This window comes from Gobius niger (assembly GCF_951799975.1).
Source record: "Gobius niger genome assembly, chromosome: 10".
Lineage (NCBI taxonomy): Eukaryota > Metazoa > Chordata > Actinopteri > Gobiiformes > Gobiidae > Gobius > Gobius niger.
In genome coordinates this window covers 32,457,776-32,481,576 of record NC_136861.1, presented here as the reverse complement: position 1 = coordinate 32,481,576, position 23,801 = coordinate 32,457,776, and the positions used below count along the sequence as shown (strand labels likewise).

Genomic DNA, 23,801 nt, shown 5'->3' with positions numbered 1-23,801 from the left:
GGGGACAGACTCGCATTGCGATGTTGTGGTGCCGCCCCCTCCCCGTGCTTTCCCGAGACCTGAGGAAGGCGGTGGGTTGCGAGCGGGGGTGTGGGGGCTCTCCTGTAAACGCGTAACATGCGTGATGCAGCGCGTAATGTTTAATAAAGATTTAAGAAATAAAACTGACCCTCCGCTGCTGCAGACACTCACTGCAGATCCAAGCTGAGCGGGCGGGACAGAGAGGCAGCAGCCTCGCGCTGGACACCGTTCAATGCGCAAAGTTACGAAATGTACAGGATTTAACTGATCAGAAACTGTTTATATCGGCTGCGGAGGAGTTGCAGAGTTACGCAGCAGTTGCAAGAAAACTGTAGCGTATTGGAACATTTGCATAACAGCTGCAGGATTTTTGGAGCGGCTGAATTGGAAAAAAAATAAATGAATTGCTATGCTCCCTGTAAAATGCGCTTCTTTCTTTTGGACTGAGCTGTGGCTACAGGAGCATCATCAGGAGGTAAAGACTGACACATGTTGTAAATGTCTCCTTAAAACACAGATTAGACCTGGTGTTGTGGCACTTGAGGCACGTGTGGTTTATTTATGGAAAACTGTTGTTGTTTTGGTGTTAGGAGTGTGTGCGTTGATCTACTGTAGAAAGTAAGCCGTGTGTATCCTACGCTCAAACAGACTTTTCAAGGCAATTTCACTTTTGTTTTCAATTTGACGTCGATTCTAAGGAAGAAGACAAGGCAGCGCAATGGAACATAATGTGAAGGTTGCCACAGAAGAGCGGCTCCAAGTGCTGCTTGTAATAAACCACGCCTCAGTCGGCCTCTTTTTCTTAAATCGCCCTCTCCCCAGTGGCGCAGCCTTTAGCGCCACATGCAAGATCGCGCGTGTACCACGTTGTGTTTAGAGTGGCGCACAGACTTCGCCAGTCACAAGATCTGGCCCCATATCTCCTTGGTATCCAACAGGTCTTGGAGACATTGCAGGGACGTCACAGAAATGTCTCACCGGTTGAGGACAACAAATAGTGTCCGTGATACAACAGTTTGAGACTGCGCGCACATGGAGACTACTCGGAGTCTAAGCCTAGTGTGTAAATATCTCAACACAGACCAGTGAGTACGACCGAAGACGAGCTGATATTTCCGAGTGCTGGTTGCAGAGTGAACCATGGTCTCAGAGTGAACCATGGTCTCAGAGTGAACCATGGTCTCAGAGTGAACCATGGTCTCGCTGCAGCTATGATCTCTGCCGAGCGCGTCGTCAACAACACGCCGGCCACCTTCCCCTGAGGCTGGTGTCAGCCAGAGTTACTGTGGCAATGGTTCAAGAGAGAAGACAGAATGAAAGGGAACAAATGGAGTGAGTCACACAAACCTGTCCCAGGTTGTCAAAGTTGTACTTGTGGTGGACCCACTTGTAGTTGGCCTCCAGACAGTCCGACTTGTTGGTGATGTTTTTGGTGTCTGGGCCAAAGCAGTAGAAGAACTTGCCTTTAAAAAGCTGTCAGGGGACAAAGGCACACTTTTCACTTTGCAGCAGATACAGGGTTTCTTGTATTTATAGAAAGAAGAGCAGAAATAATGAGGTATAAACTGCAAAACAAACACTATGCTTACAATTTCTGCAAAAACATTTAAATTATATTAAAATAATGCATAAACACAAATTACCCACAAAGCCTTGGCAAAAAGACATAAATGAAACAATAAATAAATCACCAACAGCAGCTGTATGCAAGTAAAATATAACATAAATACTCTAAAGCAGGAAGGTGATGAGTTAAAGTTACCTGCACTCCGAGAATGCCAAAGATAATGAAAAAAGCGCAGCAGATGAGGACTATGTTCCCGATGGGTTTGAGGGACGTGATGAGGGTCTCCACCACCAGCTTCAGACCTGGAGCTCTGCTGATCACCCTGTCAACAACAGTCACTTATCAAGGTTCTGTACGTGCTGTTTTCACTAGTACTGAATAAAGTTGTTTTTCTCCTTTGGCCCAGTTTGACACTATCTCTTTTAGTCACCTGCCACTACTTTAAAGCTACTCTAAGCGATCCTGTTTTGCCGGACCACTGGATTCGCCACTGTTGCAGAAGGAGACCAGCGCCGCACCTCCCTCACCTCACAGGCCACCCCCCACCACACGCCCCACCCTCACCTGCCCCCCACCATGTAAACACAAACATGTGAAGAGATCGCAAAACAGCAGCCGCAACAGTTAGCAGCTAACAATTAGGCATTATGCTAGAAGTTTACAGAAAGATCTCAAATTGACCTCATGACCTCATGAAATGTCAGTTTGTTTAAAGCAGTACTAAGTAACTCATATTTCATACATAAATCCTAAATAATGTTTAAGTGGCGCTAGCCCACAGCTAGCTTTGCCCGTTAGCCTGTTAGCTTCTTCTTTGTGATTCCATTAGTGTGTATTGGTTGCTCTGGTCCAATGGCTGTGAAGTTGCATTTGTGGTTTTCTGGTCAGAGACACCAGGGGGAGATGATCCCATTAACACTTGTATTACCCCCAGAGGGACTACGCAAAGGATTTACAGCATTAAGGTAAACAAGTTACTTAGTATTGCTTTAATAATCCAACATCTACAGGGAGCCGTCAGGTCTTTTTCCTCCTTATGACTAAAAAGCAAAGCAGCACCTTGAGGCTGAGGCATTCATGGGTTGCGGGAAAAAAAGCTCTGCACTCTAAACTTAGTTTTAAATGGAAGTACCGTAAATGCTCTAACATAGGCCGGGGCCTTTATTTACTCAAGGGCATCTAGGACCAGGCCTTTATTGGAACCAGGCCACCAAACGGACGACCAGGAAAACAAAGAAAAACGAGATTTGTGTCCATTTGCACCTAAAATATTAGGTTCATTTATTAATTAACATTTCAAACCCTCTCCCAGCGGCTGGAGCATTGACGCCTTTTATTTTGTCGGGACAACAGGAAGTGTTTCGTTGCTGTTAGCGGAGCTTTGACATCAATGTCACTGCAGGTTTCTGTTTCGTTTTTACCGCGGACCGGATTATTTGTTGTTATCTTGCGTAAAAGGCGAGTTTAGACGGAGCGTTTGTGTTTGTGATTGATCATGAGACTGACCCGAGAGAAGACGAGACGCTCGCGCTGATCGGAGGAGTTATTTTGAGGCGTGGGACTGACCTGCACTCGGAGCAGCTGGACGTGCTTTGAAGACGCGATGGAGACTTTATTAAAACCCTGGAGGGTCACACAACATTTGTTGTTTGCCCTGTTTCCACAAATAGTCACTGAAGGTTTTAAAGGTGGCTAAATCTGTGTCAAAGTTACGCTCGGATCAGCTCCTCCGCAGCGTCCCCCATGGGCCCGGGTTCCCGTTTGTTTACTTCCTGCACATGAGTTTTCATTTACACCAGTATGAGACAAATTCCTAACATGGGGAATATTTCTACCGCTATAGTTTCTAATAAAAGCCCCGGCCTGTTTTAGAGACCGGCTTTAATTTGCCTCCGCCAGCCGCGAACCCGGCCTCTGCTAGAGACCCGGCTGCTAATGGAATACAGGCCAGTATTAGAGAATTTACGGTATTATGTTCTAAATGCAAAAAAAACAAAAAAACTACCAGAAACCCTAAAGCTATTGATCTTGGAGCGTCTTAGGGCCCACTATGTTAGCCACACAAGCAGCAACTGGGTCACTGGAAGGTCAAATACTAATATCAACTTAACTTTTTTAGAAAAAAAGTTGCATAATGCACCTTTAAAATCTACTGGATGAATCTAACCCGCCACAGTTAGAGTGACGACATTACCCACAGACCAAATCTAATGTCAAGCCCGTCCTTCAGTATCGTCAAAGCCCCTGTTCCCCAACTCCCTTCTTATCCCTGCGTGCCCGTACCGGAGCGGGCGCAGCGTCCGCAGCAGCCTGAGCACCCGCAGGACGCCGAGGATCTTGGCCCCGCCCGCCATGGACACCACGATGTCGATCAGGGAGACGAAAACCAGGAACCCGTCCAGAACGTTCCAGCTGCTCCTGAGATAGGCCTGGTCCCCGACGTACAGGCCCATGGACACCACCTGCGGAGACGAGAATACACCATTGTTCCGTCGAATTTGTCTTCTGTCCAGTTGAAACTATTCGGATCATATTTCAAGGCTCGATGGCGACGGATGGGAGGGGCCGGTGATGAGGGTTTACCTTTAAAGTCATTTCTCCCACGAAGATGGCGGTGAAGATGTAGTTGGAAACGGTCAGGAACACTCTCTCCTGAAGACGAAAAGACATGTCAAACAGGGCTCGGGAGCGGAAAGGAACAAAAGCAAAAACGATACGATACAAATAATTGGTGAACACGTCTTGAAAAACTTTGACCAGCTTAGATTTACTATTTGATCTAAATAACTAGCCCAGTCAGCTATAGTCCACAAAACTTTCTGTTTAAAATCAGGAGTATTTTGAATCCTTTGCACAGCCAGTCATTCCTCCAATAACTTAAAAAAAAAAATCAATCCAATCACAGATCAAACCTGTCGCGATAATTACTATATTGACTTATCGCTCAGTAAGGAAAATGGAGGACAATAAAAACAAATAGACCAAAGATGTTGCTAGCATTTAGCCTCTCCCTGCATATTCACATGGACCCAATCGGGGGTGAAGTTAGAAGCGACCAAGCTCTTCCACGTTTCCCCTATTTAAACACAGTTACATGAGCAGTTACACGACCCAAGTCTAGTTACACAAAATTAAGCGGAGCACTTTGACCTCCAGGTAATAAGGTGTAAATATAAAGATATTACTACATGTTTAATTTTGTGTAACTACTCATGTAACTGTATTTAAATAGAGAAAACGAAGAGCTTGGTCGCTTCTAACTTCATCCCAGTTTGGCCACATATAGGGCTTTTCCACCAAGGTGCTGGTTCAGAGCTGGTGCTGGAGCCGGGTTGGTTCCATACTGACTTGGCTCTCCCCCAGAATGAGAGCTGGCATTGTGCCTATTGCCATAGCAAGGCTTTGGGAAGTCAACTGTCACATAAAACATGGATAGTAACATTTTACTACAGCCACTTCTGGTTATAAAATACACACGAAAAAAAAGTTTATGCTCCTGTGATAGCAGCCATAAACATTTCCATTTCTTCTTTCTAACTGCTCCGTCTTGTTTTAGCTGTAGCTAAAGAGCACAAAGCAAAACAGCAGATAGTTTTCCCCACTGTTTTGGCTTCTCCATTTCTCCCTTTTTAGGAAGTTAGCACTAACTAACCCCCAGCCGCTGACATCACTGGTGCTCGTTTCTTGGTCCAGCTTGAAACTGGTTCCCAACCGGCACCAGTTTTTGGAACCAAGAGCCAGAATTTTTTTCAGTGGAAAATGAAAGAACCGGTTCTGAAGCTGGAACCGGCCCGAAACCAGCTTGGTGGAAAAGGGCTAATTGAGGAGAGGAGGAGAGGCTAAATGCTGACAACATCTTTGGTCTTTTAGAGTAACTGAGAACATTTCTCAGTATTTAAAAACGCCGGCCTGTTCCTTTAAGCAACATGTTTCCGTTCTGCACTGTTGAAAAGCCAGAGAAATTCTGCAGCAGTTTGACAAACAGGCAACAAGTTTCCTCCAAACAGCTGCTTCTTTCCGGCAGCCGTGTGTGCAGGAGGTTATTCTCAAAAAACGAAACACATCTGACCAGGTTTGATTTAAAACAGAGTTTTTGTCAGGAAAGATTTCACCAGCACAAACTTCTAACGTTCCTTGTGAATTTTTTTGTTATTTTTCATGTCTTCACACTCTGATGGTTACGTGTCTCAGTGTCAGTAGAGTTAAGTACATAATTCAAACTGGCATCGAATGAACATTTCTGAGAAAATATGAGTTTTCCTTAGAGACAGGACCCACAAAAAACAACTTTACTGCGGACTTTTGTCAACTATTTAAACTGCAGCTCTGACTGAATTTGACTAAATCTTTTGCTAAAAAGTTGTTTTGAATCTCAAAATTTCCCCTCATTCCCATTTGATTGAATATGTACAAATCTTACGAAATGAAAGGCAGGATTTTTTGAATGTGCGGCATTCAAAATACAGTATTTAGGCATCAAAATGGCATACAGTTTGACTTGCTGCCAACACTGATGACGCACATCACATGTGTCAAGGTCAAGGCTCGTGGGCCGCATGTGGCCTGTGAGATGATTTAATGTGGCCCTTTGAGGGGCATGAATTCCTGAGCATGTCAAAAAAAAAAGTAAGTCTCTAGCCCAGGTGTCACCAACCTTATTTCAGCTGAGGGCTACTTTAAGAGCATTAAGTTGTTCGAGGACTACCAGTTAAAAAACAAATCCTAAAGACTTAAACGTACACTGTTCACTTATAGGATATTGACCCCATATTATATTAAAATAGCTTTATTTCAAGTCACAAGAACCGAAATAACTGTAATTTTAAGAATTAGATTCAAGAAAATGAAGTGTTTTACACTTTAGAAAAAGTCCCAAGGGCTACTGGACATGCCCCAAAGGGCCCCTGGGTGCCCGCGGGCACCACGTTGGTGACCCCTGATCTAGCCCATTCCTGTGCGGAGTTATGGATTTTTAACAAATAACCAGAATGCTCGTTCCAGCCACTAGGGGGCAGCTTAAATTAAAAAAGGGAAATAATTCTACAAGTGTCCAGCAGAGGGCACTGACATAATAAGCGATCAGGATATAAACAGCATATTGTAGCCACGTGGTAAATGGTCACTCTTCCCCAGGGCGTTTGTGGCTGAATGAATAATGACTTTATGTAGCACTTTGAGAAACATGTGACACAGGCTGATAAAGCGTGATAGGTGTGAGATGTTGTTAATTATGAGGCCACAGTCTTTTACTTACATACATGTGTCCCACCACCCGCCATAGGGGCTAAATTTCGGCCCACGACATAAACCAGTTCGACGCCGCTGATGTACATAAATACGTAAAATATGACAAATATTACACCACATTTCAAAATCAATAAATACATGAACACAATAGAACAGCACATTTCCTTGAAGCTCTTGTACCTTTCCTCTCTCTACATTCCCGGAGCACTAAACCTTTATCTACCTTTCCACATCATACTCAAACTTAAACGCTCCCGCGGTGAACACAAAACCCCCTGAACCGGCCGAGTGTTTGTTTGAGAGCGATTTACCAGGCTCCCCTGCAGGATCTTGGGCCTCTCCAGAGCCACGGTGATGCAGTTGGAGAAGATGAAGGCCAGCACCACGTAGTCGAACAGCTTATGGGCGATTATGGACTGGCACACCATGCGGAATCTGGAGGAGACACGAATGTTAATAAAGGAAAGAAAGAATGAAACCTATTCTTAATTCAGGAAAGACGTGAGTAGACACAGACAGACGAGTGAGATGATTATAGTCGAATGGCGGGGGAAGACGTCGGGTGAAAGACTGGTGGTGGTGAAGATGAGGGGCTGAAGACGCTGACGGTTCTGCTGCTGCGGTGGTGGAGATGGGGTGGAGCGGGGTTGGAGATGAAACTGGAGGGTGACAGGGAGAGAGAGGGCGGAGATTATTTATGCAGGTACGAGCAGAAAATGAGACATTCAGTGTTACATGCAATGACAGAACAATGAGGTTTATACAATGTTATAACGTGTATCCTCCTCATCGTAAACATATGTTGAGTAGCGACTTGATTCATTACCGTTTAAATAATCCTACATATTCAGTTTGTCACTCTTCTGCACTCAAAAAAGCCAGCCCACACTCCGGTAAACATCACGGAATAATCCATGTCTGAGAGTCCAGAGAACCTGGACATATAACTCCAAATTTAAAGTCAAAACTCATACTAAAAAACGTCACATAAACGGACAAAAAGGTTGTTCTAATGTTTCGTTAGTCTTTGATCCAATCCTGCTCATGGTCAGACTCAGATTAGCATGCTTGGTTGCTACTGGTGTTTGCAATACAGTTGGTTTATGTTCGCATGACATTATAACATTCTAAAAAGCCAAATGTTTAAGATTGAGACAGTAGAATGTAAGAATTCCTTGGTGGTGTACCACGAAAACAAAAACATGGACTAGTTATGACTACATGAATGTACGACACACATGAATATGACAGTGATCGATAGATGTCAGTGCCGCACAGTCCCGCCTCCAGCACATACACACATACAGTACACTTGGCTCTCACTGAAGACTCTTCATTGGTTACTTTCACTTGCACGTGGTCTCTGTAAACACTATGGGAAACTAGCTAATAATACCAGTGCATCATACGGATATTCTTAGTTTTTTTTTGGACGAAAAACGCAAAAGGACTTTTCGCTGACACAAGATGAAGTGGAGAAGCTGCTGTGTGTTTATGGAGTTTCAATGAGGCTGAACAGACGTTAGGATGCGATGTTTACACTGCGGTTCACATCTGTCCCGGGTTCAGTGATGTTGTTAACTTAGGCAGGACATAAACGACCCCTTCATGCTCGCATATCATTGTGCTTTGGGTAAATACATTGTTAGGTAATAGTCAGCTGTTTAAATTCCATATGTAGCTGTTTGACTGCTGTTTAGTGAGTAAACTTTTGATATAAGTCTGATGCTCTGGGAATAAGAGTTGTCTGTAATGGCAATTCCGTGGGTATTTGCTGATATGTGGTTACACGCTTCTTTTTAGTCTGACAGGCGGCAGTAAATGCGTTTAGATCTGACAATAAAATACACAGATTATCCAGAACGAACACAGTGTGCAACCGCCTCAACTAGAGTTTACATCACCAGCCACCACTGGCGGTAACTGATCAAATCTTGCCTGGCCTGCCAGACACTCCTCCTTTCTGTTCAAAAGAAGAACCGTCTGGACAGCTCCTCGAAGCCTATCATTCTACTATTTTACCCACATCGGTCCAATCACGCACCAAGAGGCGGGACTTCATTCCCCAAGACACGGAAGCCGTCACCACACTCTGCCAAAACAATAGACATGGCATCCGCGGCGAGTCAATACTAATTGCTTACTCTTTCACCAAAGCAGTAGCAGGCAGCAGTGCGTCCCCTCCATAGATATAATATAATAAAGATGAGTGGGTCCCATTCAGCCCCATTCATTGAAAAAGGTTCCTGAGTCCTGTGTGTAGGGCTGTCACGATAATTAGCATATCGACTTATCGTTCAGTGAATCACAGCTAAACGATATCTTTTTGGGCTCGATATTTATGGTCTGTTGATTTACTAGCATTTCCCCCTATTGTTTCTTTGTAAAACTTTGATGTTTCATTATGTTTCATGTTTACTGCAGCCTGTGTGGTATTGTAGGATATATGATGCACTTTTAGAACAAAGGTTTACTGTCATTGTTATGCCTGAGAGTTATCGAGTATCGTCAGAGTCAATAACATCGTTTATCGTGATACTTTCCTGCCTCAATATATCGAACTTCAAACTTGTTGTCGTGACAGGCCTAGTCGTGTGTGAACCTTAATGGCCGCTCTGTCTCCTCCTACGCAGCCTGTCCCTTAAAAGGGCAAAAAGGCGGGAAGCCCTGCGCTCGTGGGGTGGGCGGAGCCTCCACAGAGCTCCAGAGCTTGATTGACAGGCTCTGGACCCAGTCAATGTACTGAAAATGCTTCCAATTTTCGGGCTGATCAAAAAAAACAAGCGTGGTTAAAGATATTTCACCCACCCCAGCGTGGTCACATGGGTCCAAGCGATTTTTAGAAAAAGAAAAACAATTTGGAGCCAGGCTTTTAAACCGTTCTTGGCACGTTTGTGTCTCTTGGAGTCGCCCCTGGCCACCAGGGTATTACAGCAATGTCAGCTCCCTGCCATAAGGACCATACAGAAGGACGTTCCTCGCCCATTGGTCCCCTCCAGCTGCATCGTATAACTACATTTTTCTGTTCTAAAATATCAAATATAATATCAAAGCTTAATGGTCTTAAAGCTGTTTAAAAAGCCTGAACAAAACTAGCCCTTGAAAACAGCCCACAAAACACGACTACACCTAATACACCACCAATGTTTTCACTTACATGAAGAGACAAGGCATAACTGCTGATGTTTTGTGGCCTTTTAAAATACCGCAATTAAGCCCGGCCCCCCTGGCGAGGAAAACAATACAAACTCTCCCTAAAAGCCCAAAATAATCAGGCTGTACACCAAGACTGATAGCACTGAAAATCCTAAAGGAAAAAGGCAACCATGCGGGTGGGAGTCTCACTTGTTCCGAGGAGAGAAGAGGAAGACAGACCAGTCCTCGCGGGATTCACACCAGTCTGGCCTGTAAGCCTCCAACATCTTCTGGATCCGGAAGCACAGACTCTGCAAAGAAAAAAAAAAAGCATTTGTATTGTGAAGTAAAGCCTTAATATCGAAAAGTAGATCAGGCCTCTGAATAAGTCGTTCCTCCTTTGAGACTTTGAGACACAGAAGTTGAACACATTTTCCTTCATGTTTAGTTTAACTCCGTTCATATTCAATCTCACATTTTAACTTGAGCCAGTCCTAAGTGAGTCTGACTCGAACAAGATACCACAATATTCCAAGCAATTATCGAACATTATTTTTTCCTCGTATTGTGTTGCCGAGAAGAGAGCAAACCTGGGGCGATTTTTAATGAGGAAAGTAAATTCTTAAAGCTCAACGATGGCTAATATGGCCTTGAAGTGTGTTGAAAATAAAATCTAACTTTAAACACATACCATAAGCTCTCTCTGAGTCAGACAGAAACCACTGAAAAAGCCGGAGCCGCACTCCCTCCGCCTGTTTGCGTGGAGTTTAAATTATTAACAAAACAGAAACACTTCTATAGCGCGGGCCGGGAGCGCCTCTCGACGCCACCATCTGCGCGGCGCTCTCCCCTGCTGTCTAAACACTGCCTTCTAATTAACCTTGTTTTCCACATATGCAAACTGTTTACAATAAAAACCGCGGGATTCCCGAGAGGCTCAGGTGATAGCGGGAGCAAGCGCGAGACAAAAGCATTTGAGCAGGGGATGATAAACATATTAGCAAACTGAAACAAATCACACAGGTTGGAGGAGATGTTGGCAATGTGACATCATGCTGCCAATAATCTCAAAAAGAATCTATTATTTTACTGCTGAAGCGCCCCGATCTGTTTGTCCAGGATTGTGTCGCATGATATATCAGAGGAAGGAAGTGTCCTCGTTTTTTAAAGGCCCTAGACTAGAAGAATCTCCAACTGAAATCTCTCGAGTCCTCTTCAACTGTCTCCCCAAAGGCTTTCTATATTTCCACATGGGCTTGGTGAGCAATCTACAAACATATTTAAGTATACAGAGGGCACTCAAGTGATTTTTCTTAAATCTTGTTGAAACATATGAAGAGGGAGCTGAGTCGGGGCAAAGCTCTCGATTTACCGATCGATCTATGTTCCCACCCTCACCTATGGTCATGAGATTTGGGTCATGACCGAAAGGACAAGATTGCGAATAAAAGCGGCCGAAATGAGTTTCCTTCGCAGGGTAGCTTCGAGATCGGGTGAGGAGCTCAGTTACACGGGAGGAGCTCGGAGTAGAGTCGCTGCTCCTTCACATGGAAAGGAGCCAGCTGAGGTGGCTCAGGCATCTGTTTCGGATGCCTCCTGGTCGCCTCCCGCGGGAGGTGTTCCAGGCATGTCCTAGTGGGAAGAGGCCTCGTGGAAGACCCAGGACACGGTGTTGGGACTATGTCTCCGAGCTGGCCTGGTGTCGCCTCGGGGTCCCCCCAGAACAGCTGGAGGAGGTGTGTGTGGATCGGGAAGTCTGGGCATCTCTGCTGAGACTGCTGCCCCCGTGACCCCGGATAAAGCGGAAGGCAGCATGGATGGGCACGTTGAAATATAATCTTTGTAACAAACTTTAGGTTGAACTCGTGACTAGATATGTCTTCGAAGCAAAGATAACTGTGACATTTTTCTTATGTGAAAATGCTCACCCAAAGTGTGCAGAGGTCGTCAACTCTCTGCAAAGTCATTCGCTAAAGACCTCCAAACATGGCTTGGCCTTCAGAACAGTGAGTAAAGAGAGTTTCAAGGAATTGGTTCAGCGGTTTCCATGGTCAGGCAGACCCGTCCAAGCCATTCATCACCAAGTGAAAACCAACGCATCAAATATAGTGGTGTACGAGACAACGCCAACAGCTCTAGATCAGTGGAGCGTACTCTGGAGTGACAAATCTCGCTTCTCTGTCAGGTAAACTGATGAGCAAGTGCAAAGTTTGGTGGAGGTGGGGATTATGGTGTGGGGTTGTTTTTCAGGAGCTCGGATTGGCTCTTTGGTTCCAGTGAAAGGAACTCTAAATGCCAAGAGTGTTTGAAGAATTTCATGCTCCCAACTTCGTGGGAACAGTTTGGAAGAGCACCTTCTTGTTTCGACATGACCAGTGATAAAGCCATGTTCACAAAGATATGGATTGGTGAGGATGATCTTGATTGACCTGCACACACAGTCCTGATCTCAACCCAACTGAACACCTTTGGCTTTGGGATGAATTAGAGCGGAAGCCTTTTCGTCCAGCCACAGTGTGAGACAAGAATGCATTTCTGGAAGAATGCGACAGAAACACTCCTAAACCATATGGACGGCCTTCCCAGAAGAGGTGGCTCGACATCAGAGTTAAACCCCGTAGATGAAGAATGAGATGTCACTTGAGTTAACATGCTGGTCAGGGCAGACGGACCCTGACTGCACATACGCTCAGTGTATGCCCCGCGTTTCTCCACTCACATATTCAATGTCGTCGTCCATGTCATCCCGGTTCTTGCTGCGCGTGTTGACCTGAGGGAAGACATCTGTCCTCAGCTGGTTCTGGACGTTACTCCTGCCTGGCTGCTCGCTGTGGTGTCGTGAAGATGTGTGTGGGAGCTGGGACAGGGGGGTCTTCCCATTGCAGTCCTGGTGCAGCCTGTCCCCGGAAAAGCTCGTCTGCCTGTGGAGAGCAGAAGCAGACGTGGGTAGTTACAAGGACTTCAATCACTTTTGGGACTTTCATATATTTTGCTTCCATAAGTTGTACCGTAAAAGCAGCTATTTGCGATGATATTTTGTGCTGAAAGTCATCCTCTACAATAGTCTACATAGTCAGACTTGGACAAAATAGCATTTGAAGTCAAAGGGTTTCTATTAAAGACTTGGGGATCGAATGTGGTCCGTAGACTAATATTAACTTTAAAAAAAAACATACCGCTGTGTTCAAATGTCTTTATGTGAATGATGACAATACAATCCTGAGCTTTAAGTGAGTTCATGTATTGTTGAGCTTCTGCCCTTTTTCTTTCTGTGAAGTTTAAACTCTTTGTATGTTTCTATGAAAAAACTATGCAGGATTCAGCAGATCTCTGGCATGAAAATGTGAAATGGCTCTACAATAGCACTGAAACAGAGAAAAGGATCATCCATGTTGCTGCATCTGCAACTAAAATGACTCTACAAGTTTACTTTTCAATACATTTTCCACATAAAAGTAAAAGTTGAGTGAATAGTAACAAAAGTAAACATGCTTGATTTCTGCCTTTTATGAGACATTTCAATTTCTTTTGAACCTAGAAGCATGTGCAGATGCAGTGGGAGACATTGAGGACAATAAAGTTTGCTTCAGAGTCTAAAAGCTGTATTTAAAAGTTAACAGTCAACACAAGCATTTAAATCTAACTTCCATAAACCTTAAAGGGACTAGATGGAGTTTAAAAATATTAAAATTATGTATTTTCTAAAATCCTGCACTGTCCCTCAAAAAGTGGTTAATTCAGGTCCAAAGTGCCGTCATGCACGAGCTTATGATAGAAACTGCAGTTACGTGTAAGACCTGAGGTGGCAGTAGTGAGTATAAAAACGTCAACTTGCATCTAGTCCTATAAAAAGTCTAAAGTGGAAGTAAAATGTGTTTTGTCCTTTCAATTGCAACAAATACCCCTCCTGGAACCGCCACCTTAACGTGGTGGAGGGGTTTGAGCGCCCGAATGATCCTGGGAGCTCTGTTGTCAGGGCTTGGTGCCCCTGGTAGGGTCTCCCATGGCAAACAGGTCGTAGGTGACGGGTCAGACAAAGAGCGGTTCAGAAGCCCCTTATGAGAGACCAACAGGCCTGAGAATCGTGAAGCCGTCCTCCCGTGGACTCACCACCTGCAGGAGGAACCATAAGGGGCTGGTGCAATGTGATATGGGCAGCTCCAACAGCTGCCCCCACGACCCGGCAACGGACAAGTGGAAGAAAATGGATGGATGGATGGAATTGCAACAAATATTTTGAAAGAAGACCTTTTGCGTGGGAAAAAAAGTAATGAAAACGAATGTTCATTGACTGTGAGCTAGCAGGCTAGTTGTTGTTAGCATACACCTTCACTTTGAAAAGCTACAGTTTCAATTTCATTCGCTCCCCCTTTCACTGTTTGTGAAAAACGAATGAAACAAAATGGCCCGTGCACACCTGCCTGCCGACCCACCTGTAACCGTAGGGGTGCTGATCTGGCAGAGTCGTTAGCGCGAGATCCGGCACTTGCAACAGGTTGGGCAGTTCCAAAGACAGCGCCCGCCGGTCTCTCCTAGGCCCGAACTGCCCCGATAAGACAGGAGGCGACAGGTGATGGAGAGAGGGCGGGGTCAGTAGGGACTCCTCTTCGTCGTCGTCCGGTCGGCCGTGTTGGATGTGGCGGTGCGGGGAGGAGGCGGCGCGGGGCCCGCGGATCCGCAGACTCCCGCCCATCACCAGGCCGGCCGGGCAGTAGCCGTAGCTGTAGAAGGGCCTGTGAGTGGAGGTGGGCGTGGGGTGTGGCGTGTAGCCGGGGCTGGAGGAGGGCGAGGAGGCGGAGAAGGGTCTGACCCCGCCCACGCTGTTCCAGCTGGAGCGGCGGGCCCAGAGGTGATGGGGGTGAGGGTGCAGCGCGCGGCCCCAGTTGTGGTAGCTTCGCCCTGGGTACTGTGGAGAGGGAGAGGGCGTATCATTTACATTTTTATTGTTAAATATTTAGGTTTTATTATGTGGAAATTTGATATTTAAGGGGAGACACTACAGGCAAAACTATTTTTTTTTTTCAGTTTTCAGGTTTTGGGCCAAATTGGTCTCTGAACATATAAGCTTTTACCCGGAAACCAAAAATACACCTAATCTTCACAATAACATGTTTAAATATTGGGTTGATTCAATGTTCCCCCATAGACTTATATGGGACAATGCAATTTCAAGGGCCTTTTTCTCAAAACACATTTTTCTGTCATTGTGGCGACACTATGTCCACGTCAGTCGGACCTAAAGACTTCAAATTTTCCAGCCTTGGACTGAACAATATTTGGAAGATTTTTTCAGAGGGATTTTTTATTATTTAATCCCTAGCCCCATTTATTGAGTTTTGAATGTCAAAAAATGAGGCGAAAATTACATTTTTTTCAACTAAAAAACAGCTTATTTTAAAACTAAACAAGAAATCCAAAATCCCCTCTGAAAAAGTCTTTGTAACTCATTGATCAATAAAATGAAACCATAAATTTGAATGTAGCTCTATCCATTATTCAGATTTCGTCGCCGAAAAGATGGGAAATTTGGGGCATTTTTAGGCATAAAACACCTTGTTCTTATATGAAAAGATAAAATGACAGAAAACTTGCAATGTATTTTTTCCTCACATTTATGCCAGTGATCGACAGCAAAAGTTTCAAATTGATATCTGTAAATTTAACTTTTTTCCCTATTCACCTGCAATGTCTCGCCTTAAGTTGTTTGAAAAAAAAAAAAAAAAATAAATAACTCTGCAGTCATGAACGCAGAAAAATTTGAAAACAGAAATTTAGAACGTTTGGGGATAACATCAAAAATAAAAGGCTAAAAAGCTCGGTCCTTCAGCAGTTTTTCATTGCAAACAAGGGTTCCTGCACTGGGATTTCATAGTGTTGAGAACCTCTCATCTCAAGAGACTTCTTTAGCAACTAGCAATCTTAACAAGCCATGTAAATAGAGTTTATTAGGTAGTTTACACCACCGAGTATGGAGTGAATGTACAACTGTCTCATGTAAAGCGCTTTGTGACCATGTCTGTGAAAGGCGCTATATAAATAAAGATCTTCTTCTTTATTGGTTGATACTGATACTCTGTCGGACTCAAACTAGAAAACACTATACATACTTACCTATTTCGTCCGATTTTGACGACAAAACTTTTTAGTCAAAATGTGACAAAATAGTTATTCCCTTTTATAGACCTCGGGCTCTAAAGCAGTACTAAGTAACTTGTTTACCTTAATAAATCCTTTCCGTAGTCCCTCTGGGGGTAATACAAGTGTTAATGGGATGATTGGAGGGTCTTTTATCTCCCCCTGGTCACTCTGGCCAGAAAACCACAATTGCAACTTCGCTGCCTCTGGGTCGGAGGGCCCAGCACACACTAATGGAATCACGAAGAAGAAGCTAACAGGCTAACGGGCAAAGCTAACTGCGGGCTAGCGCCACTTAAACAGTATTTACAGCCAAGTTTGAGTGAAAAAAATGATCTTCATTGTGTAATTGGATGTACAATATCCCTCTCTTCCTTTGTCTTTTCTGTCAGCGTAGTATTTACTCTCACGGACAAGTAATGAGTAAAAAAACGCCAAATGCTAAGACACCTGCAGTGGCGCTCATGGCCTCTAGGGGCTTGAGTTACTTAGTTATGCTTTAACAGAGTAGTTGACTAGTCTGTTACCTGACCATAAGTCAACCTTTAAAAATCTGTTGTGGTTCAAGCCCTACCGTACAACAATTCATAATATAAAGCAAAATTCATTTCCATTTCGAGACAGTGGCCCTTGAATTTCCAATTTACTGTATAAATCTATTGAGACACATTTAATCAGTGCAAAAACACCTTTTTTTTCCTGGTGAATGTTTTTTATGTTAAAACCTGAAGTTGAACCAAAATGAGCATTACATGTACGTCTCCTTCAGCTCCCGACATGCGACTTTTCCAAACTTTTTGAAAGCACATAAATCAGGCCAGCCCTTACCACAGCTCTCTGGTCCAGATTGGCTCTGCCCAGGGAGATAACACTGTTCTTCCTGGATCCCAGCCCATAGGTCCACTCCCCAGGGAACAGACCGGGGCTCAGGGTCGACATGTCCAGGTGACCGTTGGGCGTCAGGGTGCAAATCTTTGGGTCTGAAACAACACGGAGGTGGAGAATAAATTAAATAAACCAAGGAAGGTAAAGACAAGTAATTGTGTTGCAAAAGTGGGTTTGAGATCATTCTTATGGTCTGATGCCAGGCAACATGACAACTGTGTTTTTGTGTATGTGCTGTGGCAGTGCTGGACGGGATAGAGGACCTTGTAGATCCCAAAGTAAACTAGATTAAATAACTGATGATTTTACTTTCAATTTTTTTGGAAAATATCATTAAATTGGTACAAGTTAGATAAAGTTTTGTGAATTACAAGAAACACGCGCATCAAAAAAACGAATTCAGTGGTGGTCAATCAAAGTAATTGACTTCATTTTTGAGTAAAAGTACAAATACTACATTTCAAACAATACTTTAATAAAAGCAGTTACCTTGACATTCTGCTTCTTTTTTTTTAAGAAACAAGTTAATATGCAGCTTCAAAAACTCAATGGCTGCGCTAATGGCAACTTTAAGATGCTAACGATTAGCCTAGCTTGATGCTGTAGCTCCGCATCTCACTTGGGCCACAAACTATAAAACAAACTCCACTGTACTCAAAACCCATCCAAGTCAAACTGATATTAGACTCATTTTACATTGTCAAATATTTTTTAGGACAAATATTTAAGACAATAACGTGCGAAGAATTAGCATCGCACATCGCACCATTTGTGGTTTTGCCGGCAATCGTGCAGTTGCCAGCGAAAAGTCAGTGACAAACACAAAACTCATGCCCAAATTCACAATTTTGAAGCTAACAAACCTTCTCCCTTGTTGTGAGTCAGTGCCTTGACAGTACATCTGCTTAATAAAAGCAGCTACCTTGAGATTAGTCTTCTTCTTTTTTTTTTTTAAGAAACAAATTAATATGCAGCTTTAAAAACACAATGGCTGCGCTAATGGCAACTTTAACATGCTAACGGTTAGCCTAGCTTGATGCTGTAGCTCCGCATCTCACTTGGGCCACAAACTATAAAACAAACCCCACTGTACTCAAAACCCATCCAAATCAAACTGATGTTAGACTCATTTTACATTGTTAAATATTTTTTAGGACAAATATTTAAGACAATAACGTGCGAAGAATTAGCATCGCACATGTGCATTTGTGGTTTTGCCGGCAATCGGCGAAAAGTCAGTGACAAACATCACGCCCAAATTCACAATTTTGAAGCTAACAAACCTTCTCCCTTGTTGTGAGTCAGTGCCTTGACAGTTCATCTGCACATCGCCACCTACTGTTCTGGAGTGTGCATTACAAGGCTTTTAAATGTGACAAAACACCGCTGCCAACTTTATAGAAAAGCAGTGGATTAAAAAGCATCATCTTTCTAAAGCAGTGGAGATTTTGTAAGAAGTTCTCAACAAAAGGGTAGTAGTATTTATTTCCAGTGCGTTTCACACTGTCGGAAGACATTTGACTAACCTCAACAGCGCAGAGCTCTACAGAAAAAGGCTCGGAAACAAAACACAAACACAGGCACCGAGCAATTTCCCCGGTGGACCAGCGAAGTCTGTCCAAGTCTCTCACGACAGTCACACACGTACAGTATCTCGGGAACCCTCGGCCGCCTTATGAAAACAAACAGCGCATCTTATTACCTGAGAGATGCAGCGGGTCCTTGGGCTTATCACTCTCCTCAAAATTGCAAGACGACCTGTCATCGTCGGAGTAGGAGCGGTTGGCGTCGCCCTGCGAGACAACAGAGGATAATGCGTAAATGAAAAACAGAATGACAGTGAAAGCATGACAAGGACGATTCTGATTCACTCCGCTTCAGAGCGCTTTAAGACGTTATTGTGTTGCACTCACTTCTGAGTCTGTTTGCAAAAAGTGTCATTCAAAAACGTTTTTTTTTTTTTCATGGACATATTTTGTGCACTCTCCTGAGGGCGCACTCACACTTGTCCATCCGAACCGCGCCCAAGCGCTGGAAGCCCCTTCTGCGCGGTTCGTTTGTGCAGTGTGAGTGCAATCAATCCGTGCCCGAGTCGGACTCGGTTCCGGACTTTGGCCCGCTTAGAGGAGGTGGGCCAGAGCGGGCTCGGTTTGCTCGTGTTTGCGCACACGCACGGATACAAGCGGCGGTTGTATGGGCGGTTGCATTTGTCACGTAAAACAGTGAGAAAAGGCTGTATTTATCAAACAGAGCAGCGGCAGCCTCGCTCTCGTCTCCCCGGCCCCGACCGCTTTGCTCCCGGGCGGCTCCCTGGACCACCGGCCACATACCGCTCGTCTCCCCGACCGCTCACTCCCGACGCCCTGGCCGCTTCACGCACGTCTCGGGCTGACTTTACGGGAGCGGCTGCTTCTCCCGCCCTGTGTCTGAGCTTCTCTGCTGCTGTACCCGGTTTGGCCGCAGGCTTTAGTGGGACAGATAAAACCTGCGGGTGCATTTATCACTTGTGACTTCGGTGCGTGTTCGTGTTAAGTGCTTTGTCGCAATGTAGCGTATACGAAGTATAGTCTATACTTCCAGGATTTCGCTAACATAAAGCTGTTTAACCAGTGGCCAAAGCAGCAATGAATGACATAAACTGAGCGTCATATCTTCTGTTCTCGTAGCCTTTTTTAAAGGCTGTATATGACTCCAAAGAAAGGCTCAGAGCGGCAGGTGCTGCTCCACCCCCCGCCTCAGCTGAGCGGGACAGAGGGACGCGCACTTCTCTATTTCTCTGCTTTAGTAAAATCGACTGTTATATTCATCATAGCCCTTTTTGTTAAACTGTAGTAAAATGCAAAGAAAAGTGGAGTGAAGAGATTTGACAGGGCTCATAGTAGACATTATTTCACGCAGCTGCTTAAGTTTTTTTTTTCTTCCGCATTATGTTGCGCTGCTGCTGCTCACGTGCACTTGTAAACAACTCCTCGTGCTCGGCCACGGCTCGGTTCGTTTGTGTAAGTGTGAGTGCGGGCCGTTCGGGGCATCCAGGCCTTTCCTCAAACGAGCTGGAGAGTGGCACGGTTCGGATGTCAAGTGTGAGTGCGCCCTCAAACATGCTCTCATTCATCCGGGCCTATTGTACCTACATGTTTTTAGTGGTAGGGGAAACCGCAGCACCCGGAGGAAACGGGGGACGTTCATGGTAAGTGTGGATACCTGCTCCTCTAAGGTCCATAAAATTACATGTGGTGTGCCCCAGGGTTCGAGTTTAGGCCCAGTGCTTTTTCACCTCTTGCATGGCAGAAAGCTTTCTCCAGCTAAACCAGGACAAAACTGAAATGTTAATCATCGGCCCTGAGAGAGAAACTTTTAACCAAACTACAGTCATTGTCTATGAATCCTTCCTCACAGGTGAAGAACCTGGGTGTGATCTTTGACTCTGAACTGACTTTTATTCCACACATTAAGAATATCACAAAGATAGGTTTTTACCATCTAAAGAACATAGCCAGAGTCCGCCCCATTCTCTCTCAGGCCAACACGGAGACGCTAATGCATGCTTTTATCACCAGTCGTATCGACTACTGTAATGCCCTGCTTTCTGGTCTTCCTATAAAGCGTATCCTGACAAAGACCAGGAGGCGGGACCACATTACACCGGTTTCAGAATCGCTGCATTGGCTCCCCGTGTGTTTCAGGATCAACTTTAAAGTTCTTTTAATGTTTTTAATGTCTTAATGGTCTTGGTCCTTCTTATCTTTCAGAACTGCTTTTACCTTACGAACCTTCACAGCTCCTTCGCTCCTCCGTCAGGGGTCTCCTAGTTATTCCCAAAGTCAACAAAAAGACTCACGGTGAGTCTTGTCGCTAAAAATAATTGTTGTAAACGTTTCTTTAACATCAAAATCATTACTTTCTTAAGACTTTTAAGTTTCTTTATCAGGTATCTATTTTTTGTGTTTATTCTGGGAGTTCACACTTCTCTGTGTTCGGTTGCTGGCCAATAGGAGTGGGAGGAGATATAGATACAGCACGACTGACTTTTCTATCACCTAAGTCAAGGTAATCTAAGCTTCAAAATGAGTGCAGCGAGTTTGGTGTAGGTGGGTGGCCTTCGAAAACACATAGGTGAACTACTCTTTTATAGCGAGATGGCCTTACCAAAGAAGATAACTTGGTGCCAACGCACACCAAGACGCACAGCAACAAAACTGCGTCATTTGGTTTCCATTGGAGCACGTCCATCAGTGACGTACGACCAGGGTTGCTGGGTCGATCTAGGCGGCCTTTTAAGTCTCTCCACGCGTGAAAAAAGCTGACAGTGTTGTTTGCCATGCTGTTCTCTATAAACTAGTGTTTCAAATGACGGAAATCCGAGGTTCTCAGAGCTGCTTTTTCAGGGAGAGAGAAAGAAAAGTGGTGGTTCCGAGTCATTGCAGTAGCTCTGCAAACTAGTAAAACAAAGCAACATTGGAAATTCCAGCCCCGCCGTATGTCCATAGGTTTTGGGGCGATTTTTTTTGTTGATTTTTCTTATATTTTGGCCGGGTTTTGCTGCCGAGACCGGGTAACCTTGACTCTACCCTTTACCACTATTTGGATCAGCCAAATTGAGAAGTATGTCATGGCAGAAAACACTTATTGCTCTTCTGCAGTGAACTCGGGCAGTTCTCTGACTTGAGACGAACAGAGAGACCACTCTTAACCTTGCAATCTGCTTTAAAAAAAAGAGCCACGTTTGCTCTCTTAGCACAGCATTGCACCACATATCTTATTTTGTCAATAACTGGATGAATCACCAGCATAACCCCATCACCCCATGGTTTTCATATACCGCGCACTGATCCAAACCTGTTGTCCTGTAGCCTTACCTCGGCTTGAAAACCCTCCACCAAGATGGCGACCAGTAAGTTGAAAAGCACGTAGTTGCCGAAGGTCATGAGGGCGACGAAGTAGAGGGCAGCGCAGGGCGAGGTGGAGGCCATGCCATTGTACAGCACCATGTTCCAGTCCTCCTGTGTCAGGATCTGCACCAGGACATGCATCACAATCAGAGGCTTCACGACAGCGGGCGGTGTACTGACCAGAGCGCTGAGTTGGCGAACGCTTCACACCAGTAGTCGGTTTCTTTAGTACCACCAGGAGAAGACCAAGACCGAATCTGAACAGTTTAGTGTCTCAAAATGGGCTAAAATCCGCCTAAAGATGGGAGTGAATCTTGACAGAGCTCGTTGTAAACCAGGTCTAAACCAAACTGCAGCCGGTCACCAAAGCAAATTTAAGTTTCGATATATTGAGGCAGGAAAGTATCGCGATAAACAATATTATTGACTCTATCGATACTGGATACTGTCAACTCTCAGACATAAAAATTACAGTAAACCTTTGTTCTAAAAGTGCATCATATATCCTACAGTACCACACAAGCTGCAATAAACATGAAATATAATGAAACTCAATTTTCTTCAGTTAAACATTTAAGTTTTACAAAGAAAGAATAGGGGGAAATGCTAATAAATGAACAGACGATAAATATCGAGGCCAAAAATTAGCTGTGATTTATTGAACGATGAGTCGATATAGTAATTATCATGACAGCCCTATGCAATGCAGTACTAGAAGAAAATAAAGGTAAATAAAGGTTGGTCTCTATAAATAAGATTATTTTCTTCTTCTATGTTTAGTACATTTAAAAGGATGAAGGAAAACAAACATTCTTGAAGAGCATCTGGCTACTTTTTTCTTAATTGACCCATTGTTTTTGTTTTAAAATGGCTTCCAAAAGGGGGTGGGGTGGCCTCACTGAGAAATTAAATGGTTCAAATATTTGAACCAAACAATTAAGGCCCTATACCCTTTTTATTATTATCATTATTAGTACAAACAATGAACGAGAAACTCCATTCATTTGCAATTGTTAGCTGTATTCCAGAAATCATTCCTAATTTTTTTTAAGGTATTCCTAACATTCCAACTTTGGGGAGCTTTACTGTCATGGTAACAACAACTAGCTAGTTTAGAGTTCATGAAAATGCGCTCGAAGGATGTTTTTTCATGAATGCCGGGTTATACAATGTACTGACGGTCAAAACTATTGTTATTCCATTACTGTAGGAGCTTTGTCTGCTGCTATCACACATTATTAGCCAACATTCAGTGAGCGTTCCCTTGCATGCATAAACCCTTAATTATTATGATTACAGAGTACTCGTACCTGAAAGACGGTAACAATGGCCCAGAGCAGGGAGTCGAAGTTCTTGCGGTCAGGAACCGTGTCTCCGGCCTCTGTTTTCAGACTGAACTTGCAGCCAAAGATGTGCATCCCCAGGATACTGCGAAACGAAGCACAGAAGGTCCAGCATTATGTCAAGAGGCAGGTATGGTTAGTCACATTTTCTCATGCATTTGTTTTATATGAGAAAAGGTCACACAATCCTTTTCTCTCATTTTAGTTGTAACTGTAGTGAATCTTGCAGCAGTTTTGTTTTGCTTTCACAATTAACAAGTATATTTGGGAAACATTTGCCAAATAATGCAGATTGTTAAAACTTTTTTTTTTTTTTACACATCACACAGGTAACAACCATCTTTAAATAATCCTTCTCGGGTTAGGTGATTCTGTCCCGAGTTTCCGTCAGTACTGTAGGAAGTTCTTTTGTAGGAAGTTAGTTTAAAGGAACAGGCCACCGTTTTTCCATACTGAGATATGTTCTTACCTGAGCTTAGACGAGTTGATACGCACCTGTCTGGTCTTTGTGTGTGCCCTCAGTCACGCAAAAAGACCAACAATGTTGCTAGCATTTAGCCTCTCCCAGTATATTCCTAT

General features: G+C 44.1%; 1 protein-coding gene across 1 annotated transcript in view; it reads right to left on the bottom strand.

Annotated features, from left to right (window-relative positions):
• Positions 1–23,801, bottom strand: part of LOC306969136 (voltage-dependent T-type calcium channel subunit alpha-1I-like) — a 460,402-nt gene that overhangs the window by 58,279 nt on the left and 378,322 nt on the right. Inside the window, 12 exon segments of the mRNA XM_079564736.1 lie at positions 1,369–1,494; positions 1,784–1,910; positions 3,872–4,050; positions 4,172–4,240; positions 7,147–7,270; positions 10,181–10,281; positions 12,690–12,891; positions 14,404–14,876; positions 16,934–17,085; positions 18,693–18,783; positions 21,847–22,002; positions 23,190–23,307. Of these exon segments, the coding sequence (XP_079420862.1) occupies positions 1,369–1,494; positions 1,784–1,910; positions 3,872–4,050; positions 4,172–4,240; positions 7,147–7,270; positions 10,181–10,281; positions 12,690–12,891; positions 14,404–14,876; positions 16,934–17,085; positions 18,693–18,783; positions 21,847–22,002; positions 23,190–23,307 (1,918 nt within the window).